This window comes from Coturnix japonica, chromosome 1 (assembly GCF_054131305.1).
Source record: "Coturnix japonica strain WE chromosome 1, WE-NBRP24, whole genome shotgun sequence".
Taxonomy (NCBI): domain Eukaryota; kingdom Metazoa; phylum Chordata; class Aves; order Galliformes; family Phasianidae; genus Coturnix; species Coturnix japonica.
In genome coordinates this window covers 25,642,522-25,655,495 of record NC_140663.1, presented here as the reverse complement: position 1 = coordinate 25,655,495, position 12,974 = coordinate 25,642,522, and the positions used below count along the sequence as shown (strand labels likewise).

Here is a 12,974-nt window from a genome sequence, read left to right as displayed (position 1 = left end):
CACACAATACCTATACTCTGAGAAGTGAAATAAGTCCCACACTGTACACATCTTCCAGGTTTAGACATTTTGAATCCCTCTAGGACCTTGTGTCCAATGCCTCTGACTGACCAGCTGGGGCAGCTGCCCAGTAGAAAACACACAGTTCAAAATTCTCCTTGCAATTTAGGCTGTCTGAATCTGGGACCTACTGTTTTCTCAACTTCCATGTTAGAAGTGTTCAAATTGAAAGACTGAATGCATTTTTTCTGGTAACTCGATTCAAAATGAAAAGTTGAGATGCTCTTTTTGATAGATGAGAAAACATTTGACAATACCTATATTTCACATTCTCCTTGGCTTGGCTGTGAAACCCATCAGTAAGAACTGTATCTACTAATAGGCCCTTCTTCACTTAATGGAGGAGTAAAAATTCACTATTTCTTGTGTGGGCAGAGGATTTCTGTTTTCCAAATCCACCCACAGACAGGATCAAATAATTTGGCACTTGATCTTGCTAATTTGATCCTCTTTTTCCTTCCTAACAGTGAAACAGTTAATCGTGTTAATGTGAGTAACCACTGAGAACATTTATCTCAAAGCTGGTGCAACTCAGATATCCTAACAGATGTTATGGCTTTAGCTCTGTCCTGTTTGCAGTTCTGAAGTTTTCTTTGCAATTGTGAGACTTAGATGCAACAGGGATATGTGAAAACTTTGAAACCATAAACAGCATGAAACTGAACAAAGCCATCTGCTTAAGTTTTTGGAGAATCTGAGATGACAGCTCTGAAATGTGAGCTGCTCCAGCTGATCATACAAATAAGATGCTTTCTGATAGCCACAGACGGTGGAACAGCTATAATTAGACTGCAATTTCACACAGAGAATCTATTTTTCCTTGCATGAGTTTTTGTGCTCAGCTATAAATAATGAGAACTTAATTTACATTTCTGTGGCTGTGTCCAGGACTACAAGCCAGTTTCATTGTTCCAAACTGTGCTGCCTCCAAGCTATAACTAGACTGAAAAACAGTAATAAAGAATTGTCGTTAAAATAAATCTACTCCATAACCTACCAGAAGTGCATCTGATATTAGAAAGCATTTATATATACATGTATACGTGCAATATATAAATGCACAACTGCATGCATATAAACATAGTCTGACTTTTCCATACTGACTGAATGAAATGAATGAGTGGCTATTTTCATAGTCATATCATTGTTAAAACGCCTAATCAACAAGTGGAAAGGAAATATACATAAAACAATTATTGCTGTCTCTTCCAAGTTTGTAAAAAATGATATAAATTTTCATAGAGATTTTGACTTGGGATTTTTATGGTCTGAGAATCTGAAACACGGATGTTTTTATGTGTTAATGACACCCCTGTGATGACACATAGGTGTACAAACACCTTATTCATAAAAATTGAGTTAAGAATACCTTGTTTGACAGAAGAATAGCATTATAAAGAACCGAGTATTACTGAATCCAAGAATAAGGATCGTGCTACGTTCCACTCACTTCAAGCATTCTCTCACAAGATTTGTGAACCTAAGAGAACAGGAAGTCACCTGCCTCTATATTCAATCTGATGCTTGAACTGAGAAGTGCACAGAAAGTATTGTCACTCATTTGTATCCTGTGCATAGTTGGTTGTAAATGAAATAAACGTGGTCAAATGGATAGCATTAATCACCAGTGAGAAAGAGAGAGCACCTACTTTCTTAAAACAAAAAATGCACAGGGCACAAGCAGTAAAAATCTCCTTTGTAGATGTGCTGTTTTTTTCTACTCCAGCTCATCAGTGCTAGTGCACCTGGACCCTGAATATTTATGACCGCGAGATACATCTGCTAAGTGTTCAGAAATAATTAGACTTCGCTGAAGCAAAGCTAATGAATTCCCCTGGAACTCTGTGGCAAAATAAGCAGATGAAAGGTATTAATAAGCATTCTGTATTCCCTTTATTTTTTATTTTTTTTTAGACAGAAATATTTTCTTCCAGCACTGATTAATACTCTGTATAATGAGGTGCAGTTGAAGATTTTATGTCCTGACCCCTGCAATTTCCCCATTTTAAGCACTGCAAAACCCACACATTAACAAATCATGCAGTTTTATTTTACCTTTGCCTGCACCTACAGCAGGACGAAGAATACCGGCTTAAATGGAGGAAAACAAGAATAGGAACACTATATAATTAGGTAAAACACCAAAGGGAACATACATATCTTATTTTATTATAAACCAGAAAAGCATGCAGACTAGAAAAAATGTATTAATTCAAATAAATTAGAAACAATCCACTTATGCTGTACATGGACACACTACTAAATGAGAAAAATTAATATACATGCATTTCCTAAATTTCATTGGTCATGCTTGTTAAGACTCATGGTCTAAAATACATGAAGTTCATATGCAACCTTAATACACTATTAGAAAAATTATATTGCATACCAACTCATTTAAAGCAACTGAAATAAATTGCAATTTCACTAAACATAAAACTACATGAAAAGATGGCATCAAAGTAGAACTTTAACACCGAGATGTGCAAAATCATAAAGGGCTTCCCCACACATTTCCTGTTCACTTGAAATTACTCTTAATTTTTGAGCTTTCGTATTTAAATAAATAATAAATAACATCTTCAACTAAATGTCTGCCAAAATCCCAGATCTAGAATAGTTACAAACATAAAAGCAATAGTGGTGGGATCAAACAGTATTTAAATACACAGTGTCACCAGTTACATGGGCCACAGATAATAAATTTATTTCTGCAACCTTATGAAGTTGTATTTTTTGTTTCAGCTCTATGGGAAAATAGAAAAAAACAGGCATTAAAGAAGCTGTTGCAGACACCAAGAGAGAATAAATTTCCTCAGTGAATCATAAAGCTTCATTATTTCATTATTATTCTCCATGACCCAAGCAGGTGACTGAAATACAACAGGTGAATGGAGGAAGATCCCTTAGGATGTGAAGTTACATGAAATTTTGAAGCCCAGAAAGCCATAGGCTTAGATCTTGTGAATTTACTATGGAAGGAGAGGCTTCACACCTCATTTGGGTGAATAGGGAAACTTGCACATCTTTTCTTAAAAACTATATATAGTATTTCATTAGTATATAACACAGTTAAAAAGAGCCCTGGAGAATTTTTTACCGAGGACTATTTCCCTAATGGAAGGCAGTAGTAATATTTTTATCCAAATTGCTAGTCTTTTTTAAACTCAGTGGGGTTTCTTTATACATACCCATCTTACCTTCATCCATAATTGTTACTGCTTCCTCAGTTATCGGACTTCCTGATCCAACTGATGTTTGTGCATTAAAGTAAAACTTGTAGCGTGTGCTGTAATTTAAATTCTTTAATATCAAGCTGCTCTCGTTGGCAGGAATTCTTATCTCAACCAAAGGACCTAATTCATGAGTGTTGTTAACTGTTAGTGCAAGAAAAATAAAAGGAAAAAAACAACAGAATTAGTTAGGAAAATCACTTACATTATCTTTGTGTTAAAACAGGCTTAACTTTTTTTTTGTATTTGTTTGCCTGATGCATTGCTCAATTCAGGTTATATCAGTGATAATATACATCTTCCAAAGAAATGTACCTTTGTCTAAAAAGGATCTACAAAAGGGACAAAAATTCAATGGGGAAATGGGAAACACCTATAAGTTTCTTAAGCTAAAGTTCCATTCTCATAAGTAAAGTACCTGAATACAAGGCACTATGTGTACATCAACTGAACGAACTGCTTAGAAATAAATTCAGCATGCTTAGAAATAAACATGCTGGAGTGTCTTCTACCTAATGTCAAGGAACAGTGGAATATGGTAAGTGAAAGAAAACAATCTCCCTTAAGATGTTCCATGCACATGTAATTCCCAGTTCCCAGTGTCCTTGCTGATATTTTTTATTCTAAAATTAGAATACTGTGAAAATTGAAAAGCAGACGACAATATAATTGGATTTATTTTGATCTACCACTAGTGATAATTTCTCTGCAGTCAGCATAGGATTTATAAGTGCTTCTGATTTGGCTGCTGATTATCTGTGGGTCTTCACCTCTATTTTCCTGTGAAGCATGGTTTGAGGAAACAAAACTAATGGAAAGGTGCTAAACTTGTACTTGAACAAGAAGAATTATTCAAATAGGATCAGATATATTGTCAAAATCTATTGATCTTTTTCAAACAAGACATCTATAGTACATTCATATCTTTTTTAATCATAATAAGTTTAACATTATTTTTAAGAAATGATTTGCTGTTTGATGAACATATCATCAAAGGTAGAGCAATATATACAACATAAACTTACTTGGCTGAAACTTCAGTATGTATGATGTCAATACACCATTTGGATGGGTAGGTGAACCCCACTCAAGAGTCAGAGAGTCCAGTGTTGGATTAGTAATCTTCAAAAAGGAGGGTGAGCTAGGAACTTTTAAGAGGAATATATGGTAAACACAAAGTAGATGAACTTAAAACAGCTCATGAATTATTAAGAATATTACAATATTGAACCATATTATTATTTTATGATATCTGAGATACAAATTCAGCAATCGTATCCTCAGTGTTCTATTGTTGAATACATAACATCTGACTTTATTCTCCTTTCGTACCTCCTTCAGGAGTTTTAAATACTTTGTCTGGGCTCGCTGGTCCTTCTCCTTTACCATTAACAACTCTAACATTCAGCTTGTAAGAACTATAGGGCTCTAGCCCTGGTAACATTCCAAAAGTCTTGTTTCCCCTAAAAGTCAAGATCTTTTTTTCTACATGTCGCTTACTCCTTCTGGATAGACTCTGTACTTTCCAGTAGTAAACCTAAAGACAAAAGAAAATTTACAGTGAGTATAGAAGTATTCCAATTATGCACAAGTTAAGCTTTTCCATGCATATTCATGAATGATATATGTAAGAGTATCTACAATTTAAATAAACTCAGGTGAGAATCACAGAACCACCAAGGTAGGAAAAGACCTCCAACATCATCCAGTCCAACCATCTACCTACCACCAATATTTCCCACTAAAACATGTCCCTCAGTTCAACATCTCAGTGTTTCTTGAACACCCCCAGCCCATTCCAGCGCCTGACCACTCTTTTGGAAATGAAAGTTTTCCTAATATCCAACCTGAACTTCCCCAGGTACAACTTGAAGCCATTCCCTCCCATCCTATCACTAGTTAAGCAGTAGAAGAGGTTGAACCCTGACCTCACCACAGCCTCCTTTAAGGCAGTTGTACAGAGCATAAAGGTCACCCTTGAGCCTTCTCTTCTCCAGACTAAATAATGCCAGTTCCTTCAGCTGCTCCTCATAAGACTTGTGCTCCAGACCCCTCAGCAGCTTCATTGCCCTTCTCTGGACATACTCCAAAGCCTCAATGCCTTTTTCTTGTACTGAACACAGTAATCAAGTTGCAGCCTCACCAATGCTGAGTACAGAGGCATAATGACTTCCCTGCTTCTGCTGGCCACACTATTACTGATGCAAGCCGGGATGCCATTGGCTTTCTTGCCCACCTGGGCACACTGCCGGCTCATGTTCAGCCAAGCACAGATCAATATTTCCAGATCCATTTCCTCTACACAGTCTTCCAGACACTCTGCCTCAAGCCTGAAGCGCTGCCACGAGTTATTGTGGCCAAAGTGCAGGATGCAGTACTTGGTCCTGTTGAACCTAATCCCATTGGCCTCAATTCGGCTATCCTGAGAAGCAGCACAGAGATCCAGGGGTAAATCTTATCCAGACAGTTGTGCCTACATGGCTGGGTGAAGATTAACATCCACCAGTCCTGCTCATAATCAAAGCCAGTTTGATGCAAATTCTGTTTTGGAACAGCCTTCATATTAGATTATTCTCAAGTTGGCATCTAAGTTCATATAATCTATACTTGCAGTAAGGAGTCTACACAGCTTTCAAAGCAGCCTTGCCATCTTGTTACACAATTAGATGATTTTACCCTGACCATACAGGTATATTCCCTGTGATGTGAAGGCCCAATAGATGTTCTTAATTTGAAAAGGAAAAATCCTGACATTTTCTAGGCTGGAAAAACACACAGATCATGAAAGGCCTCTCAAGTTACAGTCATACAATAATCCATGTATGGACAAGAGGACTTTTCCTCCTTTTATATGATATAAGGATCAGAGCACACTGCTGATTCTTACGTCCATTTTGCTGAAATTGTTTCTAAGAAACTGCAGATGAGCTTCACAGGTAAATACTGGTATCTCCTTGACTGCAGAGTCTTTACCACAATGAGTGTACCATAATTTCTGGAAAGACATTAACATTTGCCCCTACAAAGTTAACCGTTGGAATATCACCTGCTAGTGCATGACTCTTCATCTTTCACAGCATAATTTTCATGCACACAAAAACAGACATTAAAACTGATAAAACAGTACAAATGAGTAAATTTCTGGTTTTATTTTTGACAAATGTATAACACCTATTTAATTAAGGAAGCTTTGATTTCACATTTGAATTTGTAAAAGGGAATTGTTAGGCTATACAAGGCCCAACTGGATTTCTTATGAAGACGTGTTACACTAAAACCATCTTTCTAATGCTAGTTACCTTCCATTTCACTCCAGTTCCTGTTAAGGGCCATGATATTTTGCATGGCTAGAGTTAATGTTCTCCAATGCTGCTAGCTCTCATCCTCTAACTCTACCATCTAGTGCAGAAAGCTGTTTATAAGTTCAGAAAAGCATGACTTGCTGGTACTGCTAGTATTGAGACTCATGAGGTACGGTTCATTTCAAAAGTACATTATTAGAGTTGGGTGATCTAGGCTGAAATTGAAGCTGGGCTTGATAAGCAGTGATCTAGAAGAATAATATGGCACTAAAAGACATTGCATCATTTTATTATTATTTTTTTGCCTCCTTTATTGAATAACCACTGAATTTATAAGTATAACAGGAAAAAATGGCAGCAGCAGCAACACTGAAGTTTTTTCTTCAGTTTGAACTGCTTCATAGTACCATAGAATATCCAATAATAAATAATAAAATAAAATAGCAAAATATGAGCAGTCTAGTACAAACTGCTGCTAGTTATTTACCTTCCTGCTTTGTTCATCCATTTGTCTTCATAACATGGCTTTTTTGAGAAATTCCCTTCCCTTTACTAAGAAAGGCACCCCTAATGCAATGAGCATGTTGGGCTAACATCTAAAATAATTTTATTACTTAGCAAAGCCTGAGTTTGCCAGCAGGGTTTTTCTGAAGTGTTTAAAAAGATATGATTATATACTTTATAATCTATTTCAGTAACTAACACACATAAAGCAAAATCTGCACCCACGACAAGTTTTCAGTACATCTTCAGAGAAAGCTTTCTATCAGTAACGAACTATTCTTTGAGTCTTAGGACATGTCATGCCTTGTCTAGTTTTAGCTTGATTTAGTTGTATCTGCAAAAATTATTTAAGAAACTTTTGCTGTATCTGCAACTTATTCAAGGATATGCCATTGTCTTATTTGTCCTAGCTATTAAAGCAAAATTACTCAGTGGGCAGGTCAGCTGTCAGTCCTGTAGTCTTGTTTTATTTATGACTGTTGCCTAACTTATTTTAGTTTCAAAACAAAACAAAACAAAACAAAAAACCCAACAAACATACCAGATGCAGAGAAGGACTAACACACTAAACAAAAGGTACCATGGCATGACTAACTTCTTAGGCTAATGGAAAGAGAAGAGTACGAATACAGGACAGAAAACCTGGGATTATGACAACTCCCTGTAAACAAGCCTTTGAAGAGTGAAAACACTGGATGCATTGGCATCCATGGCATTTGAAGGGTGAAAACACTGGATGCTTTTGTATTCCAGTCCTCCAGTTTATAAGTGTGATGTGCATTTCTTTTGTTCCAAATATTCTTTCCTTCTGTCAGTATTCAAACATTTATTTTTCTCTTTTCATTTAAACAGAAGTAGTTCAAAATAGTCTGTCTCACAAGGTTCAGGATGTGTAACTTGTCTATTCTGGTGGAAATATTTATTAGTCTACTTACAGATGAGTGAATAAGTAGTTACTTATTTTCTACCGTTGTTGCAGGGTAGGTCAATGTCTCCTCTCATTCCAACATCCGCTCCACAGCCCATCTATCATACTTAACAAGTTTCAATTCTTGATTTTCTTCTGATTTGTTTCTAATGCAAAAACTCTGAAGCAACTTTTGTGACTGGATTTTCCTTGATCTATGAAGGTCACCAGTTGCTCCAGTTTTCTATTTTGAAGTCTTCCATTCTTTTCTAATTGTAGTGTTTTGTTTCCAACACAACCTACCCAGTTATCTCCAGAGTCAAAACAAAAAAGCTTCCTTCAAATATACTCCGTATCTTCCACCATTTCCCATATCTCTAAATTGAGCTTTTCCTTGGCCTCTAAAAAGACACAGCACTAAGCTACCAATTGGTTAATGCATCGGAATTATGTGATTAATCATATTACAGCAGAAGATGAACAATTGCAAAACAGTTACTCAATAGCATTATACTAAAGACTCCAACAGAAACTATTTCTACTCATCCCCTAAATATCCTTTTGGAAAAAGGATCTGTAAAACTATTATAAGTTTTTAATCTATTTAATGTGTGCAAACTTGACTGCAAAAACATCTCATTTTTCTTCAAGGACAGTGTCACAGGAGGCATACTACAACACTGGAGCCTTGCCAAAATTTAAGTTTTAACAACACTGTTGCTCGTGTCAGCAAAACCTGTGAGCTCTCTGAAAAGAAAGGAGTTCTCTTACATATCAAGTTACTTCAATTTGGATTCAATCTCACCTTGCAGGAGAGCTCTATTCTAATAAATGAGAATAACAAGCTTTTGATTGTACTTACTTTATACCCTTGAAGATGTCCTCGGACAGATTTTAGTGGAACAGGGTCCCAGTGCACCTTTGCCAATGTGCTGTTAATTACATGAACCTGCACATTGCCTGGAGCAACCATCGGCACTGTGTGGAAAGGTACTGAGTTAGGATCAGACATCATATGAAAATATTTTCTTGGAATGACTTATAACATTCCTATGAGAAGATAGGTTAAAAAATTGATCCCATGTGCTAAAAAACAATCTCTATATACATACTACAGAGTTTTATGAATGCTTATTATTCCCAACTTACTTCATTTTAACTTACGGGAAAAAATCGACTATATATCCCTTTTTAATACTTTAATATTTTGAATTCCCACTTAAAACATTTAGTTGCTTTTAATTAATGCCACAGAGTCAAACTAGGAAACTTACAGTCTTCCCCTGAATGTCCAATAACCTCTGATGGCTCTGGTGCATATCCCAGGTCATTTAAAGCCTGTACTTTTATTTCATAGGGAACAAAAGTTGGTGTACCAGACACAATATATTTAGACACATTTGCAACTACAACAGATGTCCATTCATCATCAACATCCTTCTGGCGCCAGCTGACTTTGTATTGGAGTCCTGGTCCGTTAGACTGAAAGCCTTTCAAAGACTGAAATAAAAAGAGTAAATCAAACTGCTTTTAAAATATTCAGTAGCCTCTGAAAAAAAACTAAAGTCACAAAGTTGTTGATTAAGAATTTTACTGAAAAATTACCATTGCGTTCTGGGACAAAAAAGCACTGCTGAAATTTCCAATTTACTTTTTATATGAGGTATGTTCAGATTTTTTTCAGTATTAGTAAAAATTGCATTAAGAGTTTTGAATAAGATTACAGCTGATTACCAGACAACCATACAGTGGGGCTTTCGTACGTATTTCATTTTCAAATGTAGTTTTTAGAAGAAGAGGGAGAAACAGATTTACACCAGCTCCCTAAAAATAGTGTGTCCCTAGAGAATTTATCTCTTCTGGGAGGTGAAATGGGTTTTAAGTGGCTCTCTTGTGCCCCTGTCATGATGGCAAGGGCATGACAGAAACACAAGTGGTTTTTTCAAAGGAATTGTGCACAGCAATTCCGCTTATGACAAAAGCTGAGAATTACGTTTTACATTAGATTTCATTCTAAGAGTATACTTGAGATGAACCTCAATTTACATACTTAAATTTTTCTACATGCCAGCAAAACATCTTGTATTACCAATTTAGTGGCTTATCTTATAGAAATCACTCAAAGAAAATATGGAGCCTTGAAAAAATATTTTTCTTTGATAACGTAGTCAGATTTTCCCTGAAAATGAAGCAGGGGACATGCCTACATTTTTTTTTTTTTTTTTTTTTCAAGAATGCACAGTGCACTTATTGTCTCATAGGGAAATCTGGGGTAGATCATTATTTCTTTAAAAAAAAATATCTATAAAAATGCTACTTACAGTGGCAACAACAAACAAAACCCAAACTTACCTCCCATGTTATTACCAAATTATCAGGTTCCGAGCCTATCCCTTGCACATTAGAAGGATTTTCATCAGGGTCTAAAACCAAAGTATTTATATGTGAACAAGAATGACTGCTGTTTCCATTCCAAGCAAATTCTATGCAATTCATCATACAGATTAATCACTGGTAAACAGGAATACTTATTTACTTGCAGATTTTGTCAGGTACTGTTCAGATGGTTCACTTGGCTGACTTCTACCAATTTCATTGACAGCGATCACGCGGAATGAGTAGTTGACATATGGAGACAACTTCAACTGTACAGTTGTCTGAGATCCAGGAACTTCCGTCTGGTAATGCCATACCCCTGGCTCATGTAGTCCATCTTCATATTCAATCACAAAGTCTACAAACAGAAATTGAATCCAATTTTATGTCAAAACTTGCAACACCTTCCCAGATCAGTGTAGTCATTTTTGAATGAGCTAATCAAAACTGAGTAATCCAGATAACATTTTTAAAAATCGTGAAAACTGAAGTTTAAGAACATAGGAGACATATGTAATGTGGGTCTCAAAAGTACTGCCTGGATGGAGGTATAAGAGAAGAACTTGTGCTTTTGCTGTGTGGTATTGTTATTAATACAGATGTCAGGCAGTACATTCTTACGAGAGCTGTCTCCTAGGTACTGGATTTTAATGTAACAGGAACCCCTGAACTATCACAGCAAGGAAGTGGAACAAGAACGGAATTTTGAAAGTACTATTTTGGCAGACAAATACATTGCTCCCTGTTACATCAAGATGACATTAGTGTAGTCAACATTAAAACCATGTGAGTATTCCATTTCTCTCAGTCAGACCAGTGAATAACTATTTAAAGCCAAGAACAGAACCAATACTTGAGTAAGATTTTTAAGTGTTCTTTTCATAATCTTCAAAATAAGTCAAGGAATTCATGTACAGAAACTTGATTTCTTGAGGTTTTTCTGCATGAATATTATTAATTGCAATCAATTCTGCGCAGAATATACAACCTCAGGGATAGACAGATTTGTAGAACAAAAAACAAAAACACTATACATTATTATGTTGGGTTTTTTTTTCAGCTGTCAGTCAATCAGCCAAAAGACAAATTTTACTACATGAATCATATACATTTGTAAAAGGATCACTCAAAATGAAGTCCTATCTTAAAGCCCTGTTTTGTTTTGTTTTTTGTAACTGGCAATGGTAGCCACAATATTTGCCTTACTAATGAAGCAAATGCCTTGTTTTACAGCCTCTCAGGGAACCACACATCCAATTTACTGTAATCAATACCAGCATTACTTAATCAGAAGAGTGAAATTTTCAGTATTTGAATGTATACATTGGAAAATCCCTGACATAACCATCACCTGCTATCAACTCTCTTGAGTCAGAATGACTGCATTTCAATAGAAAAACAAAACAAAACAAAACAAAACAAAAAAGAAAGAAAAAAAAGGCTTTATTTATTTCTCTGTCTCATGGACGCATCCCATTCCCTCAAATCTCTAGACTAGAAAAAGCAAATAAAATAAAATAAAATAAAATAACTAACTGGTTAATATTCTCATAAAGGACTCTGTTACCAGTAGTGATCAATAATTTTTAAAGATAATAATACTGTTGCTATTTTAAGTTCATGGGAATTTTTTAAGTCTTAAAGCAAGATGTTAGTAGCTTTCACCTTTCAAAGGACATATAAGTAACTTCTTACTCATTCAACTAATGAACAAGTTTGCTCTCTACATATTCATAAGACTGAACCTTGTCAGACACAGCTCACATCACTATCAACTTCTACATTAGCTAGCACAGGTATCTGAAATAAAAGTCCAGCACTTCAGTGCAGTAAATAAGAGCTACCTTGGCTCTGCAGTAGAGGATAATCAGTGATTCTTTTAATGTAAATAAATGGGAACTGTAACAGATGAATTTGCCATTCTTCCATGCTGCACAAGAAAAAAAAAATAACTCTTTGGGATCTGCTTCTACAATAGACATAGACAAACCTACTTGTAATGGGACTGTTATTTTCTTCTCCTGGTACCCATGAGAGTTCAATGCTTCTTTCTAGCTGACCTGTTAATTCCAAGTCAAGTGGTGGATTTGGCCGAGCTGTAAATCAAACGAACACAAAACAAATAATCATGTAAGAATATGTAGTTTCCTCTTTGAAAAAAATCCTTACATTCCAATCAAAAGAAGCTCACAAATACAGCAGTGCAGGTCTACTAACTTGTATAAGCACGGTTTCATGACTATTAGCATGCAATTGTCACAAAACAGATACAAAGTGGGGACAAAGTGACATATTTGGAAACATAAACGGAGACAAGAATTTGCACTGTGATATAAAAATGTAATGAGAAGAAAAGAAATATGGAACAATGCCTAGTTTATGTAATCTATTACAAATAGAAATAATGAATAACATGGAAAATAAATAAATCACATCAAAAAAGCTTTTCTAGAAGCACATCAAATATGTTGCTTATGAAATCTAAGCAAGCATAGTGCAAATGGAAACTGAGCTGCTAAGACACTTATTGTTGTTTTACTTCTTAGAAATCTTGAAATATTAAACAAGTTGATAAAATACACCTTCATAAGG

The 12,974-nt window shown here is 35.6% G+C and overlaps 1 protein-coding gene across 50 annotated transcripts in view; it reads right to left on the bottom strand.

The window, feature by feature from the left end:
• NRCAM (neuronal cell adhesion molecule) overlaps positions 1 to 12,974 on the bottom strand; it is a 133,567-nt gene that overhangs the window by 23,445 nt on the left and 97,148 nt on the right. For 21 of the 50 annotated variants that reach the window (XM_085535173.1, XM_085535986.1, XM_085535575.1 and 18 more), the window contains 8 exons: positions 12,377 to 12,478; positions 10,543 to 10,740; positions 10,359 to 10,429; positions 9,281 to 9,506; positions 8,869 to 8,984; positions 4,626 to 4,830; positions 4,319 to 4,441; positions 3,261 to 3,437 (listed from right to left, as the gene is read on the bottom strand). In XM_085535173.1, the coding sequence (XP_085391299.1) occupies positions 3,261 to 3,437; positions 4,319 to 4,441; positions 4,626 to 4,830; positions 8,869 to 8,984; positions 9,281 to 9,506; positions 10,359 to 10,429; positions 10,543 to 10,740; positions 12,377 to 12,478 (1,218 nt within the window). Of the gene's footprint in view, positions 1 to 2,115; positions 2,152 to 3,251; positions 3,438 to 4,318; positions 4,442 to 4,625; positions 4,831 to 8,868; positions 8,985 to 9,280; positions 9,507 to 10,358; positions 10,430 to 10,542; positions 10,741 to 12,376; positions 12,479 to 12,974 lie in introns of all 50 variants that reach the window. The other 29 variants (XM_085534893.1, XM_085534587.1, XM_085534665.1 and 26 more) reach the window with 3 other exon arrangements.